At 36.6% G+C, this 14,628-nt stretch overlaps 2 protein-coding genes and 1 long non-coding RNA gene across 6 annotated transcripts; all 3 read right to left on the bottom strand.

Moving 5' to 3' along the window:
- Nucleotides 1-962: 962 nt before the first annotated feature.
- Nucleotides 963-3,880, bottom strand: LOC112276845 (uncharacterized). 3 transcript variants are annotated; one of them, XR_016500617.1, is made up of 5 exons: nucleotides 3,279-3,840; nucleotides 2,549-2,694; nucleotides 2,198-2,316; nucleotides 1,755-2,083; nucleotides 963-1,177 (listed from the first exon to the last, which is right to left on the bottom strand). XR_016500617.1 is itself a non-coding variant. In XM_024508601.3 (4 exons), exons 1-4 carry the CDS (start codon nucleotides 3,491-3,493, stop codon nucleotides 1,982-1,984), a joined length of 582 nt encoding a protein of 193 aa, XP_024364369.1. In that variant the 5' UTR covers nucleotides 3,494-3,880; the 3' UTR covers nucleotides 1,598-1,981. The 3 variants fall into 3 exon arrangements, 2 of the variants coding, with proteins under 2 accessions (XP_024364369.1, XP_024364368.1); XM_024508601.3 differs by lacking the exon at nucleotides 963-1,177 and having other exon boundaries at nucleotides 1,598-2,083; nucleotides 3,279-3,880; XM_024508600.3 differs by lacking the exon at nucleotides 963-1,177 and having other exon boundaries at nucleotides 1,598-2,083; nucleotides 2,198-2,379; nucleotides 3,279-3,720.
- A 568-nt stretch (nucleotides 3,881-4,448) lies between these two features.
- Nucleotides 4,449-9,912, bottom strand: LOC112276843 (protein ENHANCED DOWNY MILDEW 2). 2 transcript variants are annotated; one of them, XR_012216701.2, is made up of 14 exons: nucleotides 9,621-9,912; nucleotides 8,706-8,959; nucleotides 8,335-8,475; nucleotides 7,866-7,962; nucleotides 7,589-7,645; nucleotides 7,046-7,443; nucleotides 6,795-6,891; nucleotides 6,529-6,627; nucleotides 6,186-6,430; nucleotides 5,955-6,011; nucleotides 5,586-5,655; nucleotides 5,336-5,399; nucleotides 4,938-5,013; nucleotides 4,449-4,789 (listed from the first exon to the last, which is right to left on the bottom strand). XR_012216701.2 is itself a non-coding variant. In XM_073531091.2 (14 exons), exons 2-13 carry the CDS (start codon nucleotides 8,954-8,956, stop codon nucleotides 4,938-4,940), a joined length of 1,620 nt encoding a protein of 539 aa, XP_073387192.1. In that variant the 5' UTR covers nucleotides 8,957-8,959; nucleotides 9,621-9,912; the 3' UTR covers nucleotides 4,449-4,789. The 2 variants fall into 2 exon arrangements, 1 of the variants encoding a protein (XP_073387192.1); XM_073531091.2 differs by having other exon boundaries at nucleotides 4,938-4,981.
- A 3,327-nt stretch (nucleotides 9,913-13,239) lies between these two features.
- Nucleotides 13,240-14,566, bottom strand: LOC149986364 (uncharacterized). The gene is made up of 2 exons (XR_016500690.1): nucleotides 13,785-14,566; nucleotides 13,240-13,661 (listed from the first exon to the last, which is right to left on the bottom strand). It is a non-coding gene; the product is annotated as an uncharacterized LOC149986364 (long non-coding RNA).
- Nucleotides 14,567-14,628: the final 62 nt, after the last annotated feature.

Raw genomic sequence — 14,628 nt, 5'->3', positions numbered from 1 at the left:
TGATGATTTCAAATTGCAATAATGGTGCAAGTTATAACAACTCTTATAAGGTCAAACTCATAACATTTTGACGCATAATGATCCAACTACAATGTATCAAGTTACATTCATGATTACAACGTATGTGGTAGAATGAAGTTGTTTGAAAACACACTAAATTAATCATAAGAATCTAAAGAAGGTGTTACATTTAACATGGAATTGTTGCTTTAGAGACTTTAATTATATATATATATATATATATATATATATATATATAATATTGTTTTTGTATAAAATATATGGACATTAATGGTTGTGCTTTGATGTAGGAAATTATTGATAAAGCCAATTATCAATAGAAGTTTATTTCAAAAGATAAATTAAAAAATTTGTCATGATATCATATTATAAGAAATGTAAAACTTAAACTTTAGCTAATAGTATTATTTTTTTATATTTTTAATTATTATTTTTTTGTAAGGATTGTTTTAATATATACTATGAAAGAATCATTGTCTCTTCTATTGAAGGATGATTGTCTTTCTTTGCAAAATTTCAATTTGTCTTTGAAGAATCTATGTTTTTATTAACAAACATGCATGATGAATATTATTTCTTGATTCTTTAGTTTGCCTTTTGTATATCTTAGTATTTCTTTATTTATTTATGCCCATTTATTTCTCTAACTCAAAGATATATAAATTTTCTCTAAAGATAAAATGAGTATTTAATGTTTTGAACCCAGGTATAACAAACACATAACATTTTTTCAAAGCACATTGCAATGCTGGTTTTTATTGTTCTGCAGATTTCATCAAAAATCCAAATTTCATTACTATTTTATTAACGGATTATGACAATACGATTGTTATAATCCGTTAAGAAAATAGTATTATGATTGTTATATCCCGTTATGAATACACTATCCTACACGTTCATTTATACATACATATATACATGCACACAAACACACATAAGACTACTGTAGAATTTAATCATATTATACATGTTTTCGAATATGTACGTATATATATATATATATATATATATCAGTTTTCATGCCGAAGTTATTCTCCTGCACCAGTTGAGGAATAAAACCTTGTGATTTGACCAACCCACGTCACCTTCGATTATGCTTCGAGTCCCTTTGATCAAACTTCAATGATGTTCGGCACAAACTACCAACATATCATATCTGTGAGACAAGGATCAAGTTCACAAGCATCACATATAAGCATGTTGATTCTCTGGTCCGGAGCAATGAATTACTTTCAACTCTGATAGGAAGTCTGCTTCATCTGCAAGGTGAAGTCTACTCTGCAGGCTTCCAATCACCTCACAAGCCCATCTCAAGCTAAGAAGTTCTGTGTACAAACAGGTCCAGCTGAACATTAAAAAACACTACACAATTGACAAAAAACTACAGGGTTGTGAACTAGAAGGTTTTAAAGCATTTGGGTTAAGATCAGTGTTGCACTGGTGTCAAGAGGTTCTGTTTACCATCGTCGACGCTGACGTTGGTGTCCATGTTAGTGTTCATTGTCATGATAACTGCAGCAACATGTCTAAGTAGAGAACGTGATTTCAACAGTCTCTTGCTACGTGTCACATAAGATTCTAGCAATGGTTAAGACCTTGTGGCTGAAAAGCCAGCCTTTCTGTTGCAGAAGAGAATCCGCCCTGTCATCGACGTACAAATTGACACCTCAAGGAGACGGCTGAACAATGACGAACAAAAGGTTCCTGGTTTGATCGTTTTGTGTTTAGCGTACCTTTTTTATTCCATATCCATCCACAGGACTAACTTCATATGAGACAGTTTCACTATAATTATTTCTCTAGGGTAAAGTAATCCAGCCGTGGAAGTGATCTCTTTTTAGAGAGGATTGATCTCCACAGCTGAAGAGGGACGGATGTGGTTGCGGTAGTCAGCTAAAGACTCATACTTCCAAAAGATGTAGCAAGGGTTGCAAGCTCCCGGATGTTTCATGTAATCAGTTTAGTAGAAGCGAATTGTGTAAATAAGTCTTCTCCTGTGATGCTTTTCAAACCGAGAGATGATGGCATCAATTTCGTCCTCCCAAGCATCTGCTTGTTCTAGCTGCACAGCACCAAGAAAACCTTTCACTGATTGAGACTGGGACGTTTTAACAGATATAAATTACTCTCAAGATTATGTGCCTTCAACAACCCTTCGTAGGAGAAAAGTCCTTACCCTTAGGCAAAAGTCAAGAGCAAGTTTGCCGCCAATAGCAGCCTCTTCGTGATTGTCTTTAACGTCCATATTGATTATCAATGCTAACTTCAGCAAATTTGTCTCTCTATTCCCAAGGTCTGTAGTGGAATAGGAAATTACGTCACAATCAGTGTGTACCTCTGGAACAGATGCAACAGCAACTGTTCCCAGACGCAAGCGTCTTGCAACACACATACAGATCCTGTTAGATGACAGAACTAGAAACTAGGATCCAACAATTCATTCGCTGACAGAATCTAATGTATGTCTTAATGGGCAGCGGGTGAGTGGAGTGTGAACGGTTTCAGAATTTTTAAAAATAGGACGTACCGTCGATCACCATGTCAAAAACTCTCTCTTCAAATGTGAACACCACATCAAAAGCGCCGTCTGCTGCGTTGTCTTGCCACCGCTGAGGTGCCTCTTTCACGCCTAAGTTACGTTTTAACATTTGCAGTAAACCATTTCGCTTGTATCTGATCATGAAGGTCAAGGGAAAGTCCCAATAACAACAAAAACTAATTTACACAAAATTTATACCATTACTCCTTGATTCAACTTATGCATCTTTTGCTGATTTATCAATACTGTACGCCAGAAACGACAGAAAACAAATGGAACACCTACTAGGTTGCCAGAATACTCCCCAAAAACAACTATCCAGCCCCAGTGGGTTTCACTCCCAAGATCATCAACTGGGTTCGTCAATGTCCACTGGAAATCATTGGATGCCAATTCAACACTCGACTGAATTTTTCAAATTTTGAAGTTCGATGGCTAGGTCCTGCACAGCACGCTTCTAAACCCTAGACTCAGACAGCGCACAGTGCGAAGTGAATTCGATCGAAACTTCAAATTTCACCTCAGCTCCGCGGATTAGAGAATAAAACCCTGAATGGCACTACCCGCGACGCCCATTTTCAAACAGGACCATCAGAACCACAGGACATTCACTTGAGTAGATTCAAAAGCCAGGGCTTTTCTGACACCCTTCGTAATAACATCCTCGACTTCAACGAACGAAGCCCACCAAACCCAAATGCAAACGAGTAGAGGATACAATTCAGGGTCTTTCTTTATCAAATCTTCAAGCATAGTTCGATACGGTGTGCCAAACGAATACACATTCGGCTCTCTCGCCGAAGGACCGGGCAATTTCACGTGAGACCCAGTTCCGTAGGAGCTCACATCCAGCCCCTGCCTCTGCAGCAGAGCATGCGCCTCCATGCTGCGGTTCTGGTTGCTGGCGCACACCATAGCATGGCGCAGCTTCATCAGCCACTGACGCCAATCTGCCCACCGAATCTAACTGCCCACTTCCTCCTCCCCCTCTCACTCTCAATCGCTTTAAGAAAAACTCACTCCTCTCACTTCACGCACAGCACGCCAGAACAAAAATTTCTTCCCCCTCCACAGCCTCCTCCTCCTCCTCCTCCTGCATCAAATCTCCACCCACTACATACCTTCCCACCAAATTTAAACTGAAATTTGCTGCTACTGAAACTGAATGTCAGACACTCACAACAAGATGATTGCCAAAGTCATATTTATTTTTCCTTGAAGAAAAAGACGAAAAATGGAAGCTATGCAGGAAGAGAGATGATTTAGCTGGAGTGAACTTCGAATCCGTAGGTGGAACAAAAACCAGCAGGAGGGGGAAGCATTTATTAAACTGGGAGCTGCTTCCAAGGCGGGGACAAAAAGCTAACACTAGGGTGGGGGGGGGGGTGTGAACCAACGCCTGGGGTTGATTCATTCAAAACTTTGGCTTGTATTCAGAAGGAAGATGAATGGAATCCTGAAGACAACGTTAGTTGTTGGAACATGATTATATAGAGACACAAATAATAAAAACTAATATGTTTTTTTTCGGGGGGTTTCAGGTTTCGTGCAGAAATTTCGTGTGATTAAGTAAACAAAGCTTTTATTTGAGAAACTATTCAATTTTGGATTTTATTGGTATTTGAGATGATTCAAAATTTTGTTGATATTTAAAATGTCACTTTGTTGGCTTATTAGACTTACAGCCTCCGTTGAATTATCTCCCTTTTTTTTTTCTGAAAATGTGATTACATTTTCCCACAATTTTGTGTTATTTGTTATATACTTTATGAAGTGCGAACATTTATGTAGTTTCAAAAAGAGATATTGTTTATGTGTATATATATATATATATATATATATAGATATACGCACACACATTCGTTTATACAAAATTTTGAACACGGTATTTTCCGAATGTAACAGTGAAAAGGTCGAAAACTTGAATGGATGTTACAGAGCAGGGTTATAGTCTTTGATTGTAAGTTTTGAGTCGGAGTTGCACTAGGACGATTTTTGAAGTTGGACAGCGTTTCCAATGTACAAATAATTCGGTGGGATTCTCTTGGCTTCTAAATGGAAACTTATCTTACTATGTTTCTCTACTTCTATACAAAAATTAACAAAATTGATGTTGAAACCATTCCTCAATTGAAAAATATTCTTCTCCAAATCTAAGGTTGGGGAACGTTCCAGGCACACTGTACACATCAGCAGCAGTGGGTTCTATTGTGCACTTGCAATCCATTCCTGCATAATCGGTTTCAATACAACAAAAATTCAGAAAAGGAAATCTACATACTATTTCATGTGTTTATCCTCAAATGATGTAGAAGATTTGAGATGAGCATATAATTGAAGATTCGTGGGGATGATGTTCATGTTGGGAGCCACTTACCTACGCACTAAATTCAGTGAAGAAAGCGTCACTTTTCTGCTCAACTGGTTCACAAGTCAAGATTGTGAAACTCTCTCTAACGCCACCAACATTACAAAGTCATTGTTCAGCAAGTACACCAAATCTTTAACAAATCCAATTTAATATGCATATCTGTAAAAACCATCCAAAAATTGAACTAGAACACTAGTAACACCTGAGATCTGGTGCGACAAATTGTCATTCTCAATTGGGATTTGCTCTGTGACGGAGTTGATACCCGAGAGAAAAAGTTTAAACTATTAATCATCATCCTCACAGGAAACAGAATAACTACACCGAATTATCGCCAGATTGGATACATCAATAGCTAAGCTATGTGATCGGAACATATTTTTTAGCGAAAATTCATCACTAACCTGAAGCTGTAGCTTTGTATGATAGCAAAGATCCAGAATAGTTGGAGCCATTTGGAACGCCTCCCTGAATAAGAACCGAAATAAAACAAGGTGAGGAAATCAGACACGAGTTATGTTGTATTCGCAAAAGCAGAATCAATCAACATACTGGAAAATTGTAGTGGGATTATTGCAGGTACTTCGACATGCCCTTTGCTTTTGTAAGCTTTCTACTTTTTTTTGATGTGGGGGTCATTAGGGTAGAACTCACCTTTTCTAATTCTGGAAATGTAATATGGTTACGCTCCGGAGTCAACAGCTCTGGATCGAGTCTGTGTTTTCTGCTCATTCACGTAAAGGAATTACAATTTAGTTAGTTATTCCAAGAGCAAGAATTTGGAATATTTGCGACAACAAAATACGTCGTGAAGGCAGATTATTAGAAGCTCAAAGGGGAAAATAAAATAAAATAAAATCTACTTACAAATGTATTGTAGTAATCGAACAAGCGACGAATTAGCATGAATATTTTGCTTTGCATTTAAGATATGAGGTGCTCTAGTGAAGTATCATTCAGAAAATTGTCCTCAAAACAATAGAATGTGAACCCAAAGTTAAGGAAATGAGACAAAATACTAACCCACAATACATAACACATTTGCCGTCTTCAAGTGGCCACATTTGACTGCGACATGCTCTGAAAATTCACAGAAACCCGACATGTGTAACGCAAAGTCAGTGCATTGAACTTGTAATTATGTATGGAGATCACCTTTACATATACTGAGCCTTTGCTCTCGAGGTAATCCCTTATCAGTCTGTAAAAATAAAATGCCACATACTGACATAAGATGGTTGGAAAGAAGCATACTGTGGCAAGCATCTCTCATGCCATGCTGCAGGGCAGCGCCTGCACTTGATCAGGCACAGAGTGGGGTCTGCCTTGTCTTCATCCAAGTTGCAGTTAGCACATTTGTGAAGGGGACAAGTGAAGGTCTCAAACTTCAGCTGGATTCGACAAGCCAAATTGTTTAATGCAACGTCTGGAACTAGGAGCTTGGCCACACAAGCAGGATGATAAAATCGCTTACATTGCCTATGCTCACATTTAAAGACCTGCATGGAGGTGCTACCACAGAGTTAGCTTTGACATGAAGGAATATTCTAGAGAGTGATTAAAAAATCATGCAAATAATAGAATCACTTGAGATTACCTGCTGGTGATCAGCTGACCCAGTGGATTTCCCAAGCTTTCCGCAGACAAAGCATTGATGCTGCCCAACTTCACAATTCGGGCAGATCCAAATCTCAACCTGCATGGAAACATGTGAACACAATACAGATATAAACGGAGTACATGCACAACTAATAAGCAATGTTCATCCATGCAAAGAAGAGTTTGGTTAGGTCCATTTTGTATGACAAAATCACGTCCATAACATAACTATGCATAAGTGCGTCAGAGAGCGAATGAGCGTACACTAACAGCGGCTCTAGTAAGGCGAAGAGTTGGACACTTGTTTTGCCACCCAGAGTCTATTGTTGGATGAAAGGATCGCATGCATGGACCATCACAGCTGCACAATCACAGAGCTGGAGGTTGTGACACACATGAACATGCGTTCGGCCTTCAAAAGATAACAATGATACAAAACTTATTCCCTCAACCGTGCAGAATTAAAAGTCTTCTTGTATAAAGAGCAGACACTCTTCGCGATAAAGAGATCGTACCAAAGGAGTCGCTCACTTCCTTCCACACCATCGTCACAGAATGCACACACATCAGGCTCGTCAACGCAATCGTCATCACTTTCGAATTTCGTACATCGCTTTGCTTTTCCGAGGTTGTGTCGAAGTGCTGTTCGTCCTGATTTTCTCTTCTTCCGCACTGGGGTAAGCCTTTTTGAAAGGGGAAGATCAGCCTCTATTGCAAATTCAGCAAGGCTGCGCATCCTCCGCATGTATTGCGAACTTGGTTCTCCTTTCAAATCATCGTGGACATGTGAAGGGAAGTCGACTTCATTTCTGGAAGTGTTCTTCCCACTGCTTAAACCTTTACGTGTAAGGGGCTCTGAAACTGATGAATAGTCCCTATTCACGTGCGAGTGTGTCTTATCTGCATTAGAGCCCTGAGTTTAACAACAAGCCTTATGTAATTCAGTAGTTAATGTCATCAAGTATAGAATACTTCCTGGTAAAGAAAATGTGCTGTGCTAAAAACGCGACAGGAAAGAAGAAAACCAAAGATGCTCAGAGTTGTCTCTATTCACGCACCTTGGCAATTTGGGATCCCCGGTTCTTAGAAAGATTTGGAAAGAACTGCGGTATGATCTGGGGACAACCAAAGTACGGAGCGAATGAGGTACGGTTAAGGCAACTTCCAGAAGGAATCCCAACACCCGTTTCATTACAATCCCTTTGCAACGGGATTAACTCATTTAAAGATGAAAAACCTATCAGCCTCTAAATCAAGGAAGACACTATTGGCGTTCAAGGATGAAGGGAAGTTTATTTTCGAAATTAACCAAACGTAATGGGAGTTATTACTCACCAAAGACTCCTGTAATTTCGGATCATTCGTCACTATTGACCTGAGCAAAAGAAAAGCTTGTGCTAGGTCTTTCTGATTTGGCTTTGCTTGAAATTCACTGCATTTACAATGCTATATCAAAATCAGCTTCTACACTAAAGGGAATAATTGTGCATCTGAAACTTATTACTACAGGCGCAATGAACATCCAAGTCCTTAGCAAAAGCCATGACTTGAAATGGAATCCCTGAAACGAAAACTAAGCCTTGCTGTCAGGCTGCCTAGGAACGAGGAGTCGATGAAGTATAATTTTGGTTTGAGTCTTTTGGTTACTCTCCTACTGCCAAAGATCAAATCATAAGTTGTTTATTGTAATGAGGGTAAAACTCTGGTTAGGATAGTAACAGGTCCAGACAAAGTATAGGCAGCACACTTAACGAATTGATTTCATAAGGAAGAAATCAATCTTCACACCCTGAGCATGGCTTACCTACACTCTTTGCGGACGTATCGCCAGACATCTCCTTTCGTAGAATTTGATTTCTGCTTGGCAAATATCAAGAAATAAGCCGCCACTACCACGACTTTCGTGGTCTCTAAGTAAAAGTCTCGCGGTTTACGCAGCTCGATCCTGATAACAGACGAATTCATACCAGGGGTCACACGAATTGTTCACATCTAGCTGTATCGCTTCGAAACTATTTGTGTCGTCACTGTAAATCCCATTCCACAGGTATTGAAATCCCCAAGTAAATTGACATTGACAAATAAATCTTCAAGAGACACAAATTCTACACCAAGCTTCAGCATGCAAGGAATGATATTCTTTTGAAATTGACTGTTTAGACTGTTGACACTAACCATGCACCAGTCACTTGATGAACCAAGATTTTAGGCTTGCCTTCCAGTGGAAGCTCTAAATTCCACACGTCGACTTCAACGGATACTTCTTGAAGCCCGTTAATCTTGCCCTGCAAGTAAAATTTCTGTCCTTGTGGTCGCTCCCATTGATAGTCATGAATGGCTAACGGCAGTTCTATGAGGGAAGGATGCTTGGAGCCAGAGCTGAGGAAGAAATCTTCCATAACCTCCACGACCGGCATCGTCCTCATCCCCTGAAAACAATAAAATTGGCTTGTGAAAAGGACGACTTGTTTGCAATTAAGAAAATTTACACAGAAATCATGAACTTATGTGCCATAGAACACGAAGGGAAATGTGAACGCGTCTTTTCAAATAAAAGGAACAGTGATCAAAGCATTTTTTCCGGATGAGGGGAAGAAATTTGCCAAACCCCAGAAATTCCACAAGCTCCTTTACATCATCACGCAATGTCATCTCATCCCTCTATCAAATCCTCTAAAGCAGACCATACGAGTTAAACAGGTTATGAATATCTTTGAGCACCAAAATGTTGAGTTGTGTAGAGATGTTCGTGCAAGGTAGCGGTCAACGAAGATGAGGTTGTAAACATGGACTGTGTAGCGACTAACACGTGTCTTACTATATATTTTTGCGATAATTCTTCAAGCCATGTATTGCACAAGACAAGAGAAGTCTGCGCCTCAAATAAGACTCAGACACCAAAACTCAACTTCCAAACCAACAGAGCACTAAGCATGGTTCTCCGAACACGAAAAAGACCATTCATGAACCAAATCAACTAGTGAACTAAACCAACCAACGTTTCGAAGGAACGCCAACAAAGATCTCCACAAAAACCAAAAAAATATGAACAAATGTAATGCTACACTTCAAGATCATGTGTGCACTCACTCGATGAACTCAACCCCAATGGTGCACCAGGACGTAAAATTTCCGACCACACGCGATTCCTCCTCTGCTCAGTTCAACTTCCGATTCAATTCACAAATATCCAAACTCCTGCATCTAAATTTAAAGTGTGTCGAGAAAAATCCGAATCCAGCTTCACAGTCCACACCCTCAAAATGTTCTCAATCCATTCAAACCCTCCCCGAACGCGTCTGGACGAAATAAAAAACACGCACACACGTCCCTGCAGCAGCAGCATAACAAATTCTATGAATAAACCGAATCAACTGGACGCACTCGCATCTATGGCAGCATTAATACCCGAAATCCTTAATTTAGAATTGCCTCGACCATGCGCGATGAGTTCACGACGATGCACAGAGACGAATGTGATCATTCATCACTGATTGATGTCGGTGTCATTTCATTCATCCAATGTTCGTCCGTTATTCATCCAACTTCTTGCCAACTTTCCTTGTGAGGAATTTATGTATTTTCTTACTTTTGCATGTTGAAAAATAAATGATTTTATTATTATTTGTGGCTGGCACCCACACTTCTTTGGTACCCACAATTCTCTGATTTCCATGGAGAAAATATATTTTCCGTAAATTTGTAGGAAAATGTGACATTTGCCGTTTAAGTGAGAATTTTTTATGTGATTTCAAATATGTGTTTCTACATTTATAATTCACTTTTTTCACTTTTTTTTTCATATTTCAGGCTTTGATTGTATTCAAATTGAATTTCGATGCAGTTCATGATCTAATAAGCACGTTTATTGCACTTGATTAACCCAAACCTGTTAGAAATTATCTAATAAAATAATACAGACCATGTTTTAGTATCCAAGCTTTTAAAATGAATTGTAGCATTAGTTCATTTTAAATATTGAAAAATTCGAGGAAAATATGATATTTCTGATTGCCATTAACACAAAATTTATTATGTACATATCGTTATTGAACTACTTTAAAAGAAAATTGTAAAACGCTTCAAAATACATTCAATGTTAAAGTCCTTGCATTAGTGGGTAAAAGTAAATAAATTAAAGTTTTTTTAAGAAAATATCTATCAATCATTCAAATGAGAAGTGATGTGCGATCACACAAAATATGTTCAGTAAATGATACAGATTACAGTTCAGATTAGACATTACCGAGCAAAAACCTACACAAGAAACTCATGCAATTATGAACTCTAGTTTTTTATTTCTATTTCTTGTAAATTTGACAAAAACAAATACAGTAATGAGAGACATATGATAATGAAGCTTGAGTTTGAGAAGTAATTTCTTCAAAAGTATAATTCTCATCCTTGCACTGTCTTTGTATGTGTGTGGTTTATTTATTTATTTATTTTTTAATTAAGATTTAATTGACTTTTCTCATGTTGGTCCTTTTTTCCACATATATACTTAGTCTATTGAAACTTTGAATCAATAAAACAAAGAAAATCATGAAGAAAAAGTTAAAATACGAAATCAATTACAAATGTGTAATTACTTTGGACTTTGAAGTTGAGCCATAAAATGTCCTACTAAATAAAACATGTGAATACAAAAAAATTAAAAAATATCTTAGAATATATCAATTTCACAAAAAACTAAATAGTTGAAATGAACCATGAAGTTTAATTACAATGAAAATCACGAGTTTAATATTAGTTTCAATAGTTTGTTTTTTTACCTCATGATTTTCATTGTAATTGCAATTTATTTTCCTGGATTTTAAATATAAAGCATATAATATAACCCAAAACTCATAAAAAGTCTATTGACTTAATGAAAATAATTAAAATATTAACACATTTCTCACATTAAGATTTTTTCCAAAAGCACCAATATTTCATATACACTATTGTAGAAAATGATTTATTAAAAAATATATGTCAGTTTTAGGATAATTAATACATCAAATTAAAATTCTGAGAATATGTTCTGATGTATGAAATTATTAGTATTTAGTAGTTTTAATTTTTGAATCGTAAATGGTTGTAATCTATCTAATGCTCATTCTATACAAAGTGTGTATAAAGCTTATCTATAGCAACATGTGATAATATGCACGTATTTCCAAAATTCAGGTGTTTAAATTGGGATTTTTCTGTTTTTTTCTTATTATGTCAATTGGAATTATTAAATTGTAAGTAGATTTTGTCCATACAATACATAAATTTCATTGCAAACTTTTTATAGATGATTTATAACAATTGAATGTTTTTACATGTAAACTTTTGGAAGAGTTATATATATATATATATATATATATATATAATCATAACATTTTCTCAATAAAAATGTAGATATATATATATATATATATATATATATATTCTAATTTCAATTATCTCACATGAGAATCTTCAAGCATCACAATTATAAAATTTGTATCTCTCAACATATACCATTAATCAATGAGAATAAGGTTAAAGCATTGCATTTGCATGTTAAAGGAGTAATTTCAAAACCTATGTATTTTGTATACATAACATTGAATCACAAAAGATTTTATGTAGGCAAAATTCTGATTCAAGGTTATAACAGTAAAAATTTGAATGGCATTTAATACATTGTTTTTCAATCTTGGACATAGATAAAAAAGATTATTTGAGTGATTTTTTTTTTTTAAGGAAAAAAAAAATGTGGATTGAAGAACAAACCATTTTTAGTTAATAAAAAATAGTGTTGTAATAATATGATTATAGTGTGTATATAAATTATTAATTATGTCAGTGTATAGTACTTATCTATTTTCAAGTATTGTTGTATTTTTGAACCATGCTAGTCCTTTACAAATTAATTAGTGTTTCTGTTCATCAGTGCTAAATCTGACTAATGTGTTGTGTGTAACATTTGAATTTGTTGATCTTTTTTGCAAAAATAAGCTTGCATGTTTATTAGAACACACATGCACAAATATAATATTGTATTTATTTATAATTTATAATAAAAATAAAAATAATACAATACAAATAACACAATACAAGCATGAACCAAACTACACACATATATATATATATATATATATATATTACTTCAATGTAAATATTGAAAATGCATAGTAGAGCTTTGTGCAATATAAATAATATAATACATAAATTACGTGTTTTTAATTTTATGTCACTAAATATATTACATCATAAATAAGTCTTTACATGAGGTATAAGATTTCATTAAAAAAAATGACAATTTACAACACTAGCTCTTTGCATGAAAATTTTAAATTATACATTTATTTTGAAATGTATTATAGTCAATTTTATTTCTTCAAAAAAAAAATACATATATATATATATATATATAGAGAGAGAGAGAGAGAGAGAGAAGAATATTAAATCGATACACCTAAATCTTAAATAAAGGTTTTCTAAGCTAAGTGACATATTCATCAATTCAAGCAAATGACTTAAAACATCCTTTTGTTGGTGGGATACCAATACTTGGTATGCAATTTTCACTATGATTAAGAAGAGCCTTAGATGTTTGAACCTTCAAGTGTTTGTGGTGCCATTGTGGTAGATCAATTTAAGATTTAGATGAGGTAATTTAATAGAAATTTGATAATAATTTATCTCCAATAAATAAATAAATATATATATATATATATGTTCACACACACACTTGTTCTCCAATCAACTTGTTTTTTTTATGTCACTTAGCAACCACATCTAACATCTGTTCACATATATCACCGTTCACACCTCGGGCAACAAACAAACAAATAACGCGTCGGTGGTGTTGTTTGAGGTGGTCCGTAAGAATGTGTGTCGTCGTTGCGAATGTCTTCAATTTGAGGAGTGCAAGCTCCATGGCAAACGTCACCAAGTCTCCGCTCGTTGAAGTGTTCGTTAGGCTGGGCTCGAAGGTCTTCCAGGGACTTGAGTTGACTGGCTTCTTTGCAGGCCGCGGCGATCGTGTCCTTTTGCTCTGCTAACTTGGTGGTGCCCCAAATTTTGCAAAATATCTTAACATCTGCTCCCTTCCCACACTCATCATGCAGATGTCGCTGCGTTGCACGGCTTGCAAATAGAGTTGGAGACATCCTAAAGGCGATAAAAACATGTAGATGGATAAGAAAGATTAAAAAAGTGTGCAGCCAAGTTGAGGACTCTCGTATGTCAGAAAGTAAGTACGGCTGGAAAATGGCAGAGGTTTGGTGTTGCTACCTGTTTTAACTTATTGCAATGGCCTTGTTTCTGAAATTCTTTTTGACACCGTGGCCGAGCGGAGATGATACTGAAGTATTCTCATTGTTAAGGATTCATTCAAACGTAGTGTCAGCATTGGAATTCCTCAGTGCAGGTCCACCGATGCAGTCTAGCAAACAGTAAAGTAGCTACAGCTAGCCTTTCGCATACAATGTCAAGCAACATAATATGCTGGGCAGATGAAAATTTCCCACTGGGTATCGGCACCAGCATGGGCTTTCTCCACTTTTCCCGAAGGACAACCTGTCACCCTGACCTGTTACACACACGGATTCATGCCCCGTCTTGTTGCGGTGTTTGCAACCTCCATGTCGACGTATGTTAATGACGATATCCCCAAGCAAGAGGCAACACTGTACACATTCCAGTGGAAAAGATACTTCTGGAAACTTCTCTGCGATTTGGAGACAGAATAGCTTGTACCTGCAACTCACCTGATACTGTAAAGTTCTCGATGCACATTAATTGTGAAGAGTAGTAGGACCAGCCATTCACATGGCGAGTTTACATTGTGCTTCATAAAGGCCTTGTGGTGGTAGTTTTGAACCAGTCAGGGAACATGCAAACGAAACAAAAGCGAAAACCCTTACATAGCCCAACCAAAGAAATCCTAAATCGAATCAGGTACACCCGATAGAAAAAACAACAAGCAGATTTTCCGAATCCGGATTGAAGACATGCACCACACAGTGCTGCAAACGGCATCAACGCAAATCACAGTCGTGTGCCTAATACATACGCCGCATGGTTTGCCAAAAGTGAAGTCAGCAATCATTATTAGGGTTTGATATCCAGGTAGAAG

The sequence above is a fragment of the Physcomitrium patens genome, chromosome 24 (assembly GCF_059467195.1).
Source record: "Physcomitrium patens ecotype Gransden chromosome 24, ASM5946719v1, whole genome shotgun sequence".
NCBI lineage: Eukaryota > Viridiplantae > Streptophyta > Bryopsida > Funariales > Funariaceae > Physcomitrium > Physcomitrium patens.
Note: the sequence above shows the minus strand (reverse complement) of the source record. Positions and strands in the feature narration are given on the sequence as shown.

Bases quoted from the DNA above. Each gene is read 5' to 3' on its own strand.
- LOC112276843 (XM_073531091.2), bottom strand. From the start codon at position 8,956: ATGAGGACGATGCCGGTCGTGGAGGTTATGGAAGATTTCTTCCTCAGC. The intron at 7,444-7,588 runs GTGCGTGAATAG...TGTTAAACTCAG, and splicing joins GGGGATCCCAAATTGCCAAG to GGCTCTAATGCAGATAAGAC. The intron at 5,400-5,585 runs GTGAGTTCTACC...GTTCTTATTCAG, and splicing joins CATTTCCAGAATTAGAAAAG to GGAGGCGTTCCAAATGGCTC.
- LOC112276845 (XM_024508600.3), bottom strand. From the start codon at position 3,493: ATGAAGCTGCGCCATGCTATGGTGTGCGCCAGCAACCAGAACCGCAGC. The intron at 2,380-2,548 runs GTACGTCCTATT...GTCTGGGAACAG, and splicing joins TTTTGACATGGTGATCGACG to TTGCTGTTGCATCTGTTCCA. The intron at 2,084-2,197 runs GTAAGGACTTTT...GGTGCTGTGCAG, and splicing joins CTCTTGACTTTTGCCTAAGG to CTAGAACAAGCAGATGCTTG.